The sequence below is a fragment of the Ranitomeya imitator genome, chromosome 2 (assembly GCF_032444005.1).
Source record: "Ranitomeya imitator isolate aRanImi1 chromosome 2, aRanImi1.pri, whole genome shotgun sequence".
NCBI classification, from domain to species: Eukaryota; Metazoa; Chordata; class Amphibia; order Anura; family Dendrobatidae; genus Ranitomeya; species Ranitomeya imitator.
This window is the reverse complement of record NC_091283.1, coordinates 169,321,679-169,339,303: the sequence shown is the minus strand read 5'-3', so window position 1 is coordinate 169,339,303 and position 17,625 is coordinate 169,321,679. Positions and strand designations below refer to the sequence as shown.

The window sequence follows — 17,625 nt, the reverse complement described above, 5'->3', positions numbered from 1 at the left end:
TTATTGATTAACATGTTGATTAAAATTAATTGTGGGAAAATCCCTTTAAAGGGAATCTGTCACCCCCATGGAGGTGCCTAAGCTATATAAAATAGTCATAGCTGTATCCTCATATCATATTGTTCTTCAGAAATCCTCTTTTAATCGTTTATGTTAATCTGGTCATCCAGGCAACGTCACCTGCGCAGAATAAACAAGACTCCAATATCCAAAGAAGGGTGGATTATCGCAAGTGCAGGTGCTGGACAACTACTACATGTCACAGGTCCCTGTGACGCTGATGGGAGGCAACAAGGCACACAAATGAAGACCATAGGCCAAATTCCCTTCCAACCTTCCAGGCACCGCACGCCCCAGAGCCTGGAAGACCGAATTACCAAAGAAGGATTAATAGAGGATTTCTGAAAAAAAGACCACAGACATGAGGCATACAGATATGACTATTTTAAGTATTTTAGTACCTGTATGCCCATAGTAATAGCTTAGGTACATCCAAGGAGGTGACAGATTCCCTTTTACGATTGGCAGCTACTGCTCTGAAGGGGTAGCGGAGCAGTCAAGAAAGGAGCCTACGGAAGTCAGCTAGAGAGCTGTTAGGCTACGTTCACATTTGCGTTGTTGGGCGCAGCGTCGTCGACGCATACCGACGCATGCGTCATGCGCCCCTATCTTTAACATCGGGGGTGCATGGACAAGCGCCGGTATGCGTTGTATTGTGTTTTACGACGCATGCGTCAATTTGATGCACCAGACAGGGCGCGGAAGACTCTACTTGTAGCGCTTTCCCTGCGACAAAATTCAAGAACATTACTAGTTTATGGCAACGCATGCGTCAAAAAACGCAGCGTTGTGTTTTGCGTTGGTTGCGTTGACGATGCTGCGCCCAACAACGCAAATGTGAACGTAGCCTTAGGTTGTGATAGACAGACCAGAACACTAGAACCAGGTAAGTAACAGGACACTGCTTGTTAGGGACAATACTTGAAAAGATAGAGTAAAGCTTTGAGGATACATTATGTCAAGATCACCCGATGAACTAAGGGGTATGACTGTCCTTGTGAGCCCACCTTCTCTGCTCTAAGTGGGACAGGTGTTCTGTTGATTGAGGTAAGATTGTGAGGTCTCAGGAGATACTGAAGAGGAATCTGGAGTTTGTTAACCAGATTTTTAAAAATATTTTTCAATGCATTAGCCATGTGTATCCGACAAAGGAGGGAGGAAAAGTGCTCATAGGTCAAAAAGGCTCACCTTGAAGAGTTGTACTGTGGGCATAACTCCAATGAAAGCGTAATATATATATATAATACACTTTCATTGGAGTTATGCCCACAGCATGACCACAGCACAAGTGGTAAACAGCAGCACGGTGGCTCAATGTTTAACACTGGGATCCTGGGTTCAAATCTCACCAAGGAAAACATCTGCAAGGAGTATCTGTGTTCTCCCCGTGTTTGTGTGGGTTTCCTCCAGGTCTCTGGATTCCTCCCACACTCCAAAGACATACTGATAGTGAATCTAGGTTGTGAGCCCCAATGGGGACCAAAAATGGGGACAGTGCCAAAATATCTGTAAAGTGTTGTGGACTTAATGGCAGTAAATAAGTGAGTAAAATAAATAAATATATGGTGACTGTCGCCAAAAGAAAGGATACCACAAATGTTAAAATTACATTAGGTGAGTCCACCGATATCATCGGCACTCTTATGAATATGGGGGCTTCCGACTCTCGCCCGACAGATGATGTCAGAGAATGAACGATCTGACAAGTCTGATTTTGCACTGCCAATCCTTTTGTTCAATGTGCAATAACTCGCCAGAGATGCCTCTCATAGTGATCACAGGTACATTCCTGTGTCTGGAGGAGTCAGGAGAGAAAGTCTAGCTATCCGCTGAATGACAGTTGTCTATTGTGTATGGGGGGATTAAGAATGTGAATGTCACATACCTGGACAGGTGTCGTCTGCCCGACTGCAGATAAAGGTTGCACCGAGCAGGAGAACCAGTATGTTCTGCAGTGAGAGGATCATGGCTTCTTCTCTGACTTCTGCTTTCACCTTCTGCCACAGGAGAGTTTATACAGTAAATGTAGCAAGCGCAATCTTTGACCCCATAAACAAAAAAAAACAAAAAATGGGCGTTTAGTTATAGAGAAACTAAGGTAAGTAGGTCAATGAACATTATTGATCTGTAGGGAGATAACCAAGCAGTGGAACCCAATGCCCTGTTTCTGGTGACACCTCAACAATTCCCAATATAATACCCCAGTCTTAGAAGATAACTTACAGAAGCACTCCTCCTCCCTTCAAAGTTTTTATCCACTTAATATATTAAAATCATCATATAGCACTGTGCACTTACAATTGCTCATTTTGCCTTTCTACCAAGTTAATTCTTCTATTTTCTCAGCTGTATGAAGACACATGAAGTCTCTTCTCCCTGCATTCATCATTCCCCTCTTCAACTCCTGGCCCAGCTGCTCCCTTCTTCCCCTGTCAGGGACTGTTGTAGTGACTTATGAGTCATACAGTGAAAATTGACCTGTTTATACATAGAGCTTAGAAGAACCCAGCTAGTCGTTAATCACGTTATGCCATAGACCTAATGGAAAAGAAAATAATTAGCTTGGTAGAAAGGAGAAATGAGCAATTATAAGTACACAGTGCCATATAATATGGTGATTGCAATATACACTGTTATGGACCTGGTGGTTAGGAGCACCCGGCACGACCTGATAGTTAAACTCACACAGGACAAGCTCTGGGATGTGGGAGCTCTGCTGACCGCAGGCCCTAATCCTATCACAACAACTAGAAATAGCCGTGGAGCGTTCCAGACTCTCCCTAGACGCCTCTTCACAGCCTAAGAGCTAGCTAGCCCTAGAGATAGAAAATAAAGCCTACCTTGCCTCAGAGAAATTCCCCAAAGGAAAAGGCAGCCCCCCACATATATTGACTGTGAGTAAAGATGAAAGTCACAAACGCAGAAATGAAACAGGTTTCAGCAAAGGGAGGCCAGACTTACTAAACAGACAGAGGATAGGAAAGGTATCTTTGCGGTCAGCACAAAAAACTACAAAAGACCACACAGAGTGTGCAAAAAGACCTCCGCACCGACTAACGGTGCGGAGATGCCACTCTGCATCCCCGAGCTTCCAGCTAGCAAGACAAAATCATGATAACCAGCTGGACAAGGCAACAATGAACAAATAATAACTATCAGGAACTTAGCTTCTGCTGGAGAAGACAGGTCACCAGAAAGATCCAAGAGCGAACTGAACCAATGCAGGAACATTGACAGCTGGCATGGAGTAACGATCTGAGTGGAGTTAAATAGAGCAGCCAACCAAAGGATAAACCACGTCACCTGTGTAAGGAACCTCAGAAGCAGCAGCTTCACTCACAGCCACCAGAGGGAGTCCATGGACAGAACTCGCCGAAGTACCATTCACGACCACAGGAGGGAGTTTGACAACAGAATTCACAACAATACACTGCTCAAAAAAATAAAGGAAACACTTAAACAACAGAATATAACTCCAAGTAAATCAAACTTCTGTGAAATCAAACTGTCCACTTAGGAAGCAACACTGACTGACAATCAATTTCACATGCTGTTGTGCAAATGGAATAGACAACAGATGGAAATTATTGGCAATTATCAAGACACCCTCAATAAGGAGTGGTTCTGCAGGTGGGGACCACAGACCACATCTCAGTACCAATGCTTTCTGGCTGATGTTTTGGTCACTTTTGAATGTTGGTTGTGCTTTCACACTCGTGGTTGCATGAGACGGACTCTACAACCCACACAAGTGGCTCAGGTAGTGCAGCTCATCCAGGATGGCACTTGTGGGGGTTTCCACTGTTTAGGCACATCAGGGGGTCTCCAAATACAACATTGCGTCCAATCTCAATTCCAGCCAATTCTGCATTGAAAAAGTCAAACGACACTCATTCTCTTTCAAGCTCTGCCGTGCGCCCAAACAGTGGTTTACCCCCACATATGGGGTATTAGCGTTTTCAGGAGAAATTGAACAACAAATTTTGTGGTTCATTTTCTCTTTTAACACTTGTGAAAATAAAAAGAAAATTAGTTCTGAAGTTAAATGTTTGTAAAAAAAAGTTAAATGTTAATTTTTTCCTTCCACATTGCTTCAGTTCCTGTGAAGCACGTAAAGAGTTAATAAACTTCTTGAATGTGGTTTTGAGCACCTTGAGGGGTATAGTTTTTAGGATGGTGTCACTTTTGGGTATTTTCTGTCATGTACACCCCTCAAAGTGACTTTAAATGTGAGATGGTCACTAAAAATGGTTTTGTAAATTTTGTTGTAAAAATGAGAAATCGCTGGTCAAATTTTAACCCTTATAACTTAACAAAAAAAAATTTGTTTCCAAAATTGTGCTGATATAAAGTAGACATGTGGGTAATGTTATTTATTAACTATCTTGTATGAAATATCTCTATGATTTAAGGGCATAAAAATGTAGTTTGAAAATGGTAACATTTTAAAAATTTTCACCATATTTCATAAATAAATGCAAGTAATATCGCAGAAATGTTACGACTAACATAAAGTACAATATGTCACGAAAAAACATTCTCAGAGTCAGCAGGATCCGTTGAAGCGTTCCAGAGTTATAACCTCATAAAATGACAGTGGTCAGAATTGTAAAAATTGGCCTGGGAACTTTTCTGAATATTTTCCCACGCTCGAGTTCATATGAGGACATCCAGCAGAGGGCGCATCACCGCGACTCAAGGTAACTACAGGTCATTCACCTACATTCCATTCATTTGCGGGTTTTTACAGGCAGGGGCGGCTGCATTTAGCAGGCTTCTGCTTGTAAAATTAGTTAACCCTTTCAGATGGATTTACAGCGTGGGACGAGACGGATCGTCGGAAGGTATGGAATATTGTTGTTTGTTTTGTTTACATTTGTTCCAGGTGACAAGGGTCTTCAGGTGCATTACCAGTATAAGAAAATATTACAACAACCTGTGTATTTATTTCATTAAAAGACTTTGCAATAATGTGTGTTTTTTTAACCATTTCGTACTATTGGATTAATAATGGATAGGTGTCATAATTGACGCCTCTCCATTATTAATCTGGTTTAATGTCACATTACAATAGCAAGGTGACATTAACCCTTCATTAGCCCATATCCCACCCCTACAGGGGAATGGGAAGAGAGTGGCCAAGTGCCAGAATAGGCGCATCTTCCAGATGTGCCTTTTCTGGGGTGGCTGGGGGCAGATGTTTTTAGCCAGGGGGGGGCAATAACCCTGGACCCTCTCCAGGCTATTAATATCTGCCCTCAGTCACTGGCTTTACCATTCTGGCGGAGAAAATTGCGCGGGAGCCTACGCCAATTTTTTTCCGAGAGTTAACCCTTTAATTTAATAGAGCGCCCAAATTTTGCACATACACACTACTAACATTAGCAGTGTGGAATATGCAAAAAAAAAAAAGGGATATGAGATGGTTTACTGTATGTAAACCATGTCTCATATCATGTCGGGTTTGAGAAGGAGATAGGAAAAACCGGCAATTGAATTACCGGCTTTTAAGCTATCTAGCGCTGTATGATATATTAATATATATATATATATATATATATATATATATATGTGTCTCACTGACATATACAGTGGGGCAAAAAAGTATTTAGTCAGTCAGCAATAGTGCAAGTTCCACCACTTAAAAAGATGAGAGGCGTCTGTAATTTACATCATAGGTAGACCTCAACTATGGGAGACAAACTGAGAAAAAAAAATCCAGAAAATCACATTGTCTGTTTTTTTATCATTTTATTTGCATATTATGGTGGAAAATAAGTATTTGGTCAGAAACAAAATTTCATCTCAATACTTTGTAATATATCCTTTGTTGGCAATGACAGAGGTCAAACGTTTTCTGTAAGTCTTCACAAGGTTGCCACACACTGTTGTTGGTATGTTGGCCCATTCCTCCATGCAGATCTCCTCTAGAGCAGTGATGTTTTGGCTTTTTGCTTGGCAACACGGACTTTCAACTCCCTCCAAAGGTTTTCTATAGGGTTGAGATCTGGAGACTGGCTAGGCCACTCCAGGACCTTGATATGCTTCTTACGAAGCCTCTCCTTCGTTGCCCTGGCGGTGTGCTTTGGATCATTGTCATGTTGAAAGACCCATCCACGTTTCATCTTCAATGCCCTTGCTGATGGAAGGAGGTTTGCACTCAAAATCTCACGATACATGGCCCCATTCATTCTTTCATGTACCTGGATCAGTCGTCCTGGCCCCTTTGCAGAGAAACAGCCCCAATGCATGATGTTTCCACCACCATGCTTTACAGTAGGTATGGTGTTTGATGGATGCAACTCAGTATTCTTTTTCCTCCAAACACGACAAGTTGTGTTTCTACCAAACAGTTCCAGTTTGGTTTCATCAGACCATAGGACATTCTCCCAAAACTCCTCTGGACCATCCAAATGCTCTCTAGCAAACTTCAGACGGGCCCGGACATGTACTGGCTTAAGCAGTGGGACACGTCTGGCACTGCAGGATCTGAGTCCATGGTGGCGTAGTGTGTTACTTATGGTAGGCCTTGTTACATTGGTCCCAGCTCTCTGCAGTTCATTCACTAGGTCCCCCCGCGTGGTTCTGGGATTTTTGCTCACCATTCTTGTGATCATTCTGACCCCACGGGGTGGGATTTTGCGTGGAGCCCCAGATCGAGGGAGATTATCAGTGGTCTTGTATGTCTTCCATTTTCTAATTATTGCTCCCACTGTTGATTTCTTCACTCCAAGCTGGTTGGCTATTGCAGATTCAGTCTTCCCAGCCTGGTGCAGGGCTACAATTTTGTTTCTGGTGTCCTTTGACAGCTCTTTGGTCTTCACCATAGTGGAGTTTGGAGTCAGACTGTTTGAGGGTGTGCACAGGTGTCTTTTTATACTGATAACAAGTTTAAACAGGTGCCATTACTACAGGTAATGAGTGGAGGAAAGAGGAGACTCTTAAAGAAGAAGTTACAGGTCTGTGAGAGCCAGAAATCTTGATTGTTTGTTTCTGACCAAATACTTATTTTCCACCATAATATGCAAAAAAAATGATAAAAAAACAGACAATGTGATTTTCTGGATTTTTTTTTTTCTCAGTTTGTCTCCCATAGTTGAGGTCTACCTATGATGTAAATTACAGACGCCTCTCATCTTTTTAAGTGGTGGAACTTGCACTATTGCTGACTGACCAAATACTTTTTTGCCCCACTGTATATATATATACATATATATATACTAGATTGTGGCCCGATTCTAACGCATCGGGTATTCTAGAATATACATGTCACAATGATGATTCCAGAATTCGCGGCAGACTGTGCCCGTCGCTGATTGGTCGAGGCAACCTTTATGACATCATCGTCGCCATGGCTACCATTATGACATCATCGTCGCTGTACCCGTCGCTGATTGGTCGAGGCCTGGCGGCCTCGACCAATCAGAGACGCGGGATTTCTACGTCGATGCTGTGCCGGTCTCTGATTGGTCGAGGCCTGGCGGCCTCGACCAATCAGAGACGTGGGATTTCCAGGACAGACAGACAGACAGACAGAAAGACAATCAGACAGACAGAAAGACAGACAGACAGACAGACGGAAAAACCCTTAGGCAATTATATATATAGATACGTATATATATATATATATATATATTTAGACAGTATATATTTTTTACGATTATTTGAGCCCATGGATCCATTGTATGTCCGTATTTCGGTTTTGCAAGCCTGCGAGAAAATCTCGCAGTACGGATGCCATACGGATTACATACGGAGGATGCCGTGCGCAAAATACGCTGACACAACCTGCCTACGGATGACATACGGATCACTATTTTGGGGACTTTTCTGCGTATTACGGCCGTAAATAATTTTTATACGCTGAGTGTGAGGCCGGCCTTACTGTGCATTATTCATCTCATTGCACAGTGACAGTGCTCTCCCTCGCTGGCTCTAATTAGAAGTAATGAGCCGGCAAGAGAGAAAACTATCAGTGTGCATTATAAGGAGATAACCCGGTGTGCAGGAAAAGCAGTCCCACACCCGCAAGTGATGTTTATTTCAGGGGCGGTACTGGTCTCTAAACACCGGGTTATCTCTTTACAATGTGCACTAACAGTACGTTCTGTTCTGTTGCTGGGTTGCTGGTCCATCACTTCTGATTTGAGCCATCAAGGGAGTGCACTGTCACTGTGCATTGAGAAGAATATTGCACAGTTAGAAAGGAGCTAATTTCAGAGTGGGGACAGAGGCTGTCATAGTGACCACAGCGTCTGGCCCCTGATGACTGTAACATCTGTGCAGATTCGTGATCTATGTTTTTTATTACTCCTTCCTGAAAGCTTTGGGAGGGGCAGTCAGCTATTTAAACCTCTGAAACTGTGACTTTTCTGCCAGTTAATAGAATTACGGTTCTGGTGAATAATACTGTGCTCTGATCCTGTTTGTTGTTCTGATTATTCCTGTTCTTTTACCTCCTCTTGCCTTATGACTACCTGCTTGCTTTATGATTTTGTCTCTGACATGACCTCTTGACTTTGACCTTGCTTGACAACCCTTCTTGCCAGCTTGCACCATGAAACAGCAGCTGACTCTGTAGATCTTGCCCAGGGACCCATGTGTAAGTGCAGATCCTTAAAGGGGTGAAAGGGTTGAAGACCAGGGCAATGTCACTCTGTGTCAGTATTCAATATGGAAGGGAGGCTTCAAACTGTCCCTGAAACTAGGCCCCTAACTATCCCTGTCCCGGGGGTACTCTTGAAGGTAGAGAGTCTCCGACATTACTATGTTTCTGTTAATCCCCGGTCTGTCCTATTCTCCACTCCATGAGGCATGGGACAGAAATGTAAACAAGGCAAAGACAAAACAGGGAAAACAGAGACCCTCTATTATACAAAAGCACTAACCAATAACATGGAAGGATGATAGGGACAGGGAGGAATAAACTAAATGGGAACAGGGACCAGGATATAAACACATATGTACTGCAGCAAACCACAGATCGCTTCTACAATTATTCTACTTCAAACACTTAGCTTTAGAACACAGCACAGGAAGGTGAATCTCCAGTAGCAACAAAAAACTCCTATTACGCATAGCATTTCCAAGAAGCGAGGAAACTGGCAAGACAGAGAAGGTCTGGCCAGGTTTTATAGGGAGAGGTAATGACCAGATCAGAAGCAGCTGAAAACGGAGCTGCAAGTTTTTTACCAGCATAGAAAGGGTTAACCTCTTCAGAACAAAAGCAAACAAAATCCATTTAATATTGGACACAAAACTAGCTAAATGGAAGATCTGCGATTCACAATAACTAGTGATCTTCTACCCCCAGATCTCCCAGGAGGATGTGACAGACTTGTGACAGGCAACCCTCTGGGCTCCGAAAAAATGGAATAGCTTGCACCAAACCTGTTCGTGGTAGTCATTTTGGAGCAGCAGGTGACTGAACAGTGCCCATGTGACAATAATGTTCTGTTTGAGTATTCCAGCATGCACTGGGGTTTCTCAAACAAGGCGTCAACAAAATGGAAATAGGTAAAAAAATAAAAATAAAATGAAGCTGTTAGATTAGAGAGGGAAGGGACTTTTAAATTAAACAATATTACAAAAACTATTACCGTATATACTCGAGCATAAGCTGAGATTATCAGCCCATTTTTTTAGGCTAAAAGTGCCCCTCTCGGCGTATACTCAAGTCATTGTCCCAGGGGGTCGTGGGGGAGGGGGAGTGGTGACTGTCACATCATACTCACCTGCTCCCGGTGCGGTCCCTGCTTCTCAGATTGTCTCTGACGCCAGCAGCTTGTTCCTGTGTTCAGTAGTCACGTGGTACCGCTCATTAAAGTAATGAATATGGATGCATATTCATTACTTTAATGAGCGGTACCATGTGACCACTGAACACAGGAAGAAGCTGCCGGTGTCAGAGACCATCGCATCAGAGAAGCAGGGACCACGCCGGGAGGGTGAGCCATGCAATATTCACCTACCCCCGTTCCACCGCCGGGCTCCATTTTCCGCATCCTCTGGCTGTGACGTTCAGGTCAGAGAGCGCGATGATGTGGGGTTCTTGCGTGCCCTCTGCCTGAACAGTCACTGCAGAGAGCCGGAAGACATAGCGGCATGTGGTGGTGGAACGGAGACAGGTGATTATATCATTTTTTTTTATTGCAGCATCATCAGCAGCATATGGGGCATAATATGCTATAGAGCAGGGGTGTCAAACTGCATTCCTCAAGGGCTGCAAACAGGTCATGTTTTCAGGATTTCCTTGTACTGCACAGGTGATAATTTAATCACCAACTCATTATTTATGTAGGTTATTGTTATGATCCGGTGACCTAGGAGCTGCATGAGAACTTTCACTGGAGAAAGTGGCCACTGTACTGACCGCAATCCTGAACTTAACATCGCAACTAGAAGTAGCTGTGGAGTGTACCTAACACACCTAGACACCTCGTCACAGCCGGAGAACTAAATACCCCTAAAGATGGAAATAGGAATACTATCTTGCCTCAGAGAAAATCCCCAAAGTATAGACAGCCCCCCACAAATATTGGCGGTGAGTCGGAGAGGAAAAAACATACACAGGCAGAAAAACAGGATTAGCACAGGAGGCCACTCTAGCTAGATAGGACAGGATAGGACAGAGTTCTGTGCGGTCAGTATAAAACCCTTCAAAACATCCACAGCAGAATATACAAAAACTTCCCACATCTTACTAAAAGATGTAGGAGCGTAAATCTGCAACTCCAGTGAATCCTACAATCAGAGTAGGAATAAAACTGAAACAAGCACACCGGCAGTGTGCCACAGAAACAAAAACAAAACACTTATCTTTGCTGAAATTAGCAGCGAGCAGGAGAAGCCAGAAAGTGATCCAACACTTCACAAGGAACATTGACTACTGGCAAGGGCTAAAGGATCCTGCCCACTTAAACATCCCAGTCAGAATTGTAATCATCCGATACACCTGGCCAGGTCTGTGACTCAGAGACAACTGCATTCCCACCTACAACCACTGGAGGGAACCCAAGAGCAGAATTCACAACAGGTTATTAAATTATCACCTGTGCAGTACAAGGAAATCCTGAAAACATGACGTGTTTGCAGCCCTCGAGGAATGCAGTTTGACACCCCTGCTATAGAGCATCTTATGGGGCCATCAACCTTTGTGCAGCATTATATGAGGCATAATATTCTATGGAGCACCTTATGGGGCCATCAACCTTTGTTCAGCATTATATGAGGCATAATCTATGGAGCATCTTATGGGGCCATCAACATTTGTGCATTATATGGGGCATAATCAGTGGAGCATCCTATGGTGCCATCAACCTTTGTGCAGCATTATATGGGGCATAATATTCTATGAAGCATCTTATGGGGCCATCAATCTTTGTGCAGCACTATATGGGGCATAATATTCTATGGGGCATCTTATGGGGCCATCAACCTTTGTGCAGCATTATATGGGGCATAATACTCTATGGAGCATCTTATGGGGCCATCATTAAGCTTTTATGCAGCATTACATGAGGCATTTTTTAATATGGAGCATTATATGGGGCCCATCATGAACTGTATGGAGCATTATATGTGGCTCCTGATTCAATATGGATATTCAAAAACACAACCTACTGATGTCTCAATCAATTTTACTTTTATTGGTATCTATTTTTATTTTTTAAATTTACCGGTAGCTGCTGCATTTTCCACCCTAGGCTTATACTCGAGGCAGTAAGTTTTCCCAGTTTTTTTGTGGCAAAATTAGGGGGGTCGGCTTATACTCGGGTCAGCTTATACTCAAGTATATACGGTATATAATCAAAATGAATAGAGAAACATTTAGGATGAAAATTAGTATTAGTTTTGGACCACCACTTTAAGAGTTTTGCTTTGCTGTCCTAAAAAACCTTAAATATCTAGAGTATGGGTTGTGTCTTGTCCATGTTACTTGTAGACTGCTAATGTTCAATTGATAACAGTAAGTACAATGTATGTGGTGCTAGGACTTATCACCAATAGTGGATGAGTGGTGCTAGCCCAGGCATTTTTTAGTGTATCCTCAGTTAAGTTGGTAGCCTGTGAGACTGAGCTTTTAGGTATTGTTTATCCCATATAGTTTCACCCATGGCACAGGTACGGAAGGCCTTCCTTGACCCACGTTAATACATGTAATATCTTAATGAACCGGTATAATGAATTGTATTTAATTTGGAAACTGTCATGTCCCACGACCTGAGAATCTTACAGTATTGTATTGTTGCTGTTGCGTTGCTATGAAATAAGGTTTGCCTTTTATAATTTTAGAAGTTCGTCCTCCCTCTTTCCCTGTCTGCCTCTCTAGCTCTGACGTCAGTAACCATTCCCTTCTTTTGCTCATTCTCTGTATGGCAGCCATCTTAAGAACCTCATGTCTTGCAGCTCTCTTTCAAAATAATCTTTTTTACTTATTTCAGCCATTACTGCTACTGTATAACTACAAGAATTCAGCTTGCTGATAAGCCTTTTTCTGGATTCTTCATATGTGCCTTTGCAGTTGAGTCAAGCTATCTGGTGAAATCTCTTCGTGTAAGTAATGGTACATAGAGACAGCCATAGCAACGGTGTCTCAAATGCCCTACTCACGGCCTAGTTATGGAATCAGAATAGAAACGGAATCTATCACTTTGTGGCTTTGGTACTCTGTCTATATTAGTGTTGCACTTCACCTTGTTTTATACCATAGTGTTCATTGTTATACAGCTAGCTTGCTAAAATTCTTATCATTATGCATAATTCAATTTATTCTCGTTATTCTGGGATGGTAGAAAAGAAAAAAAAAGAAAATATTCATTGTAAATCATGACATTTATTTTCATTCATCTGCTCACATTCAGCATGTAGTGTAGTTGTCATCTTCACTGACTAAAGGACATAGATGAAAAAGACACACAGCAAAATGGTTTCACAAAGCCCCCAATGTTTGGAGAGTAGAGGACTGGCACTTCATTGCCCCCTTTGTTGTTAGGTTTTAGGAGATAAGTGAGGAGCACACTAAGTATGATGGAGGATGAGGATGGCTTAAGCTGCCCCCCACATGGAGCCCAATAGCAGTGTCAGGGGCCATGATACCAATGTGTTCTTATATACAATACTTCTGTCAGATACGTATAACCTTATTCTGACTAATTCAGAGGCAAACAGAATACTGGTCAGATTTCCCAGACTATTATCTATCTTTTAGTAGGTCGAAACTTCATTTCTGAGGACTTTAGGGAATACGTGTTTCCTTTGTAATTGATCCAGACAACCCCTCTCAAGGGGTTTACATTTTCACCCTTCAGATATCTCCCATTCAGGTGACTGTGATAGCAGTTATAAAACCACCAGGCTCCTTTGAAGAATTCAGTGCATAGTGCCAGTCCCTCTTCCCTCTTTTCCTTATCTCTGGTGGTGAAGGCTTTATCCTTGTGTTGACTTAGTGAGTCTCCTAGAAAATGAGCCAGGAAAGCAAAAACACAAATAAAAATGATAGATCAATACCAAAGCTTCATTATTTTTAAAATTTTGATGTTCTTTTTTTTTCTTCAATCCCCAAAACCTGGTCGAACTTGTTTGACTTGTTGAGGAGAGCCATAAGATCAAATACTTAATTAACCCCAAGACATAAGAGATTGAGAGAAGCTACCCATAACGTGTATTGTTTGATCTTACATAAGTTTTTTTAGATGAAAGTAAGACACTAAAGATGGCTGCCATTTCCTGTATCAGAGAGCCATGTGGCTGCCTGGCTGGTATCCAAGATGACGCCCACCCTGGTGACCTCATGGATCCACCCACAGTGACGCCCACCTTGATGACCTCATGGACCAACCCACCCTGATGACCTCATGGATCCTCCCATGGACTTGCTCATTGCCCAACCCACTTACCAATGGAATGCATCCGATCACTCCCATTTTAGAGCTAACCGAGCCCCCTTACAGGGGATATATAACCATGTGTTCTGACTGAATAAAGTCTCCTTTCCCTTGCAGCTGGGCCATAGATTGATCATGGAGAGTTTACATATGACTGTGTGTTGTTATATGTTTATTTCTTTGGTGCGCACCTGATCAATATCCATTAGGCCAGGAGTAGGCAACTTAAGTGAAGTGAACATTTTATTAAATTGTTCAACCTAACAATTTGGCTGCCCAACCTGGGGCCAGCAGAGGAAGAGCCCTGAACCCTGAGGACCGGCGACTGGAACGGCAGAACGCGCTGAATACCCCGAACGTGGAGACTGATCACCTCCTTATCAGAACACGGTAAGTCTGCTGATTTTTATAATCTGTAGTCTTTACCTGTGTCCTTCGGGGTATCCTGTGCAGATTGCCTGACCGTGTCCGGTCTTCGTGGTATCTGTAAGACGGCAGAAGGGTCTCTCCGCTGCTGGTCATTTAATTGCAAGAACCGTCACATGTTTTAGTTGCCTACTGCCTGTTATGTGTTGTGAGGAGGGGAGATGACTGGTAGTTAAAACAGGAAAAGCAAGTTTTTTTTTAGAGAAGGAAAAGCAAGTGTTAGAACAGGAAAAACAAGTTTTTAGAAAAGAAAAACAAGCAAGTGTAAGAAAAAAAATAAAAATATTTTTGTCTGTGGTACAGTACATGGTTGTCGCCTGTGATAAGATTTTCAGTTCTGTATAAGAGAGACTAGGACCTTGAGTGATTGACTCAGCCTAGGGGGGCCCGGTAAAACTTGGAGTGAGATGACTCAGTTCGGCGCCTAATAAATTGTGTAGCGGCTCATTAAAACTTGGAGTGAGATGACTCAGTTCGAGCCAAATAAATAAATTTATAGTTTTTTTGCCCTGTGGCATCGAGTGAGTTGACTCTGCACGGGGACTGGTAAGTTAGGGAGCAGTTTTTTTTGCCCCGTGGCATCGAGTGAGTTGACTCTGCACGGGGACTGGTAAGTTAGGGAGCAATTTGACTAAGTAGGGAATAATTGGTTTGTAAAGTACGGAACACGGAAGTCAGACAGGGACCACGTGACAAGAAGGAATAGGAACTGAGTACTGCAGACTCAGTTCCCTTTAGAATCTCAGGGTTGAGTCATCTCCCCCGTCTTATTGTTTGTTTGGTGTTTGTTATCTTGATAGAGATATAGATATCTATAGAAAGATGGAGAAATTAATGCAGTTCTGCCGTATTGGCACTAAGCCAAATTAAGATGGCAAGATAGACTCGTGCACATTAGTAGCGACTCGTGAAGGGAAAAGTCATGTTAAACAATGTAAAAAGCTTATGAAGTTGTGTGGAATGCCAGAAGGGGGGAGGTTACAGCCCCTGGAGTGGAAGATTGTCTTGAAAGAAAGGGTATCCTAGAAGATAATGGATTTTTGTCTACTGCTAGGGCATGGGAGAGAGTCTCTGAAAGTCTGTATAGAGAAAATTGGGTAGAAGAGGAAAGGAATAAAAAGGGCAGAGTTTTGAATTATGTGTATTACAAAAATATATCCTGTGAGCGGCCACCACCTTATAATGGTGGCCCAGAGCCATGTGTGTTATGAAAGGCAATTCAGTATCACAATGGACATGGAGGTCAGAGCACATACAGTGATCTGACAATAACCCAAAATAATAGAACGAGCTCTGAGACGTGGGAACTCTGCAGACCGCAATCCCTGATCCTCTCCAAACACAACTAGAGGCAGCCGTGGATTGCGCCTAACGCTACCTATGCAACTCGGCACAGCCTGAGAAACTAACTAGCCTGAAGATAGAAAAAATAAGCCTACCTTGCCTCAGAGAAATACCCCAAAGGAAAAGGCAGAACCCCACATATAATGACTGTGAGTAAGATGAAAAGACAAACGTAGGGATGAAATAGATTCAGCAAAGTGAGGCCCGATATTCTAGACAGAATGAGGATAGGAAAGATAACTTTGCGGTCTACACAAAACCCTAAAGAAAACCACGCAAAGGGGCAAAAAGACCCTCCGTACCGAACTAACGGCACGGAGGTACACCCTTTGCGTCCCAGAGCTTCCAGCAAAACAAATAGACAAGCTGGACAGAAAAAATAGCAACAAATAGCAAAGAAGCACTTAGCTATGCAGAGCAGGCCACAGGAATGATCCAGAGAAACACAAGTCCAACACTGGAACATTGACAGGAAGCATGAATCAAAGCATTAGGTGAGGTTAAGTAGAGAAGCACCTAACGACCTCACCAGATCACCTGAGGGAGGAAACTCAGAAGCAGCAGTACCAGTTTCCTCCACAAACGGAAGCTCCCAGAGAGAATCAGCCGAAGTACCACTTGTGACCACAGGAGGGAGCTCTGCCACAGAATTCACAACAGTACCCCCCCCTTGAGGAGGGGTCACCGAACCCTCACCAGAGCCCCCAGGCCGACCAGGATGAGCCACATGAAAGGCACGAACAAGATCGGGAGCATGGACATCAGAGGCAAAAACCCAGGAATTATCCTCCTGAGCATAACCCTTCCATTTAACCAGATACTGGAGTTTCCGTCTTGAAACACGAGAATCCAAAATCTTCTCCACAATATACTCCAATTCCCCCTCCACCAAAACCGGGGCAGGAGGGTCAACAGATGGAACCATAGGTGCCACGTATCTCCGCAACAATGACCTATGGAAGACGTTATGTATGAAAAAAGAATCTGGGAGGGTCAGACGAAAAGACACAGGATTAATAACCTCAGAAATCCTATAAGGACCAATGAAACGAGGTTTAAACTTCGGAGAGGAAACCTTCATAGGAATATGACGAGAAGATAACCAAACCAGATCCCCAACAAGAAGTCGGGGACCCACACGGCGTCTGCGATTAGCGAAACGTTGAGCCTTCTCCTGGGACAAGGTCAAATTGTCCACTACATGAGTCCAAATCTGCTGCAACCTGTCCACCACAGTATCCACACCAGGACAGTCCGAAGACTCAACCTGTCCTGAAGAGAAACGAGGATGGAACCCAGAATTGCAGAAAAATGGCGAAACCAAGGTAGCCGAGCTGGCCCGATTATTAAGGGCGAACTCAGCCAAAGGCAAAAAGGACACCCAGTCATCCTGATCGGCAGAAACAAAGCATCTCAGATAGGTTTCCAAGGTCTGATTGGTTCGTTCGGTCTGGCCATTAGTCTGAGGATGAAAAGCCGAGGAAAAAGACAAGTAAATGCCCATCCTACCACAAAAGGCTCGCCAAAACCTCGAAACAAACTGGGAACCTCTGTCAGAAATGATATTCTCTGGAATGCCATGCAAACGAACCACATGCTGGAAGAACAATGGCACCAAATCAGAGGAGAAAGGCAACTTGGACAAGGGTACCAGATGGACCATCTTAGAAAAGCGATCACAGACCATCCAAATGACTGACATCTTTTGAGAGACGGGAAGATCTGAAATAAAATCCATAGAGATATGTGTCCAAGGTCTCTTCAGGACCGGCAAGGGCAAAAGCAACCCACTGGCACGAGAACAGCAGGGCTTAGCCCGAGCACAAATCCCACAGGACTGCACAAAAGAACGCACATCCCGCGACAGAGACGGCCACCAAAAAGATCTAGCCACTAACTCTCTGGTACC

General features: G+C 43.3%; 2 protein-coding genes across 3 annotated transcripts in view; both read right to left on the bottom strand.

The window, feature by feature from the left end:
* The window catches only part of LOC138662376 (ficolin-1-B-like), a 93,231-nt gene extending 91,161 nt beyond the window's left edge, over positions 1 to 2,070 (bottom strand). The window contains exon 1 of the mRNA XM_069747917.1: positions 1,946 to 2,070. Within this exon, the coding sequence (XP_069604018.1) occupies positions 1,946 to 2,027 (82 nt within the window). The 5' untranslated portion in view covers positions 2,028 to 2,070. The remainder of the gene's footprint in view (positions 1 to 1,945) is intronic.
* A 10,807-nt stretch (positions 2,071 to 12,877) lies between these two features.
* The window catches only part of LOC138662375 (ficolin-1-B-like), a 126,197-nt gene continuing 121,449 nt past the window's right edge, over positions 12,878 to 17,625 (bottom strand). For both annotated transcript variants that reach the window (XM_069747915.1, XM_069747916.1), the window contains one exon: positions 12,878 to 13,516. In XM_069747915.1, coding sequence (XP_069604016.1) covers positions 13,260 to 13,516 — 257 coding nt within the window. In that variant the 3' untranslated portion in view covers positions 12,878 to 13,259. The remainder of the gene's footprint in view (positions 13,517 to 17,625) is intronic.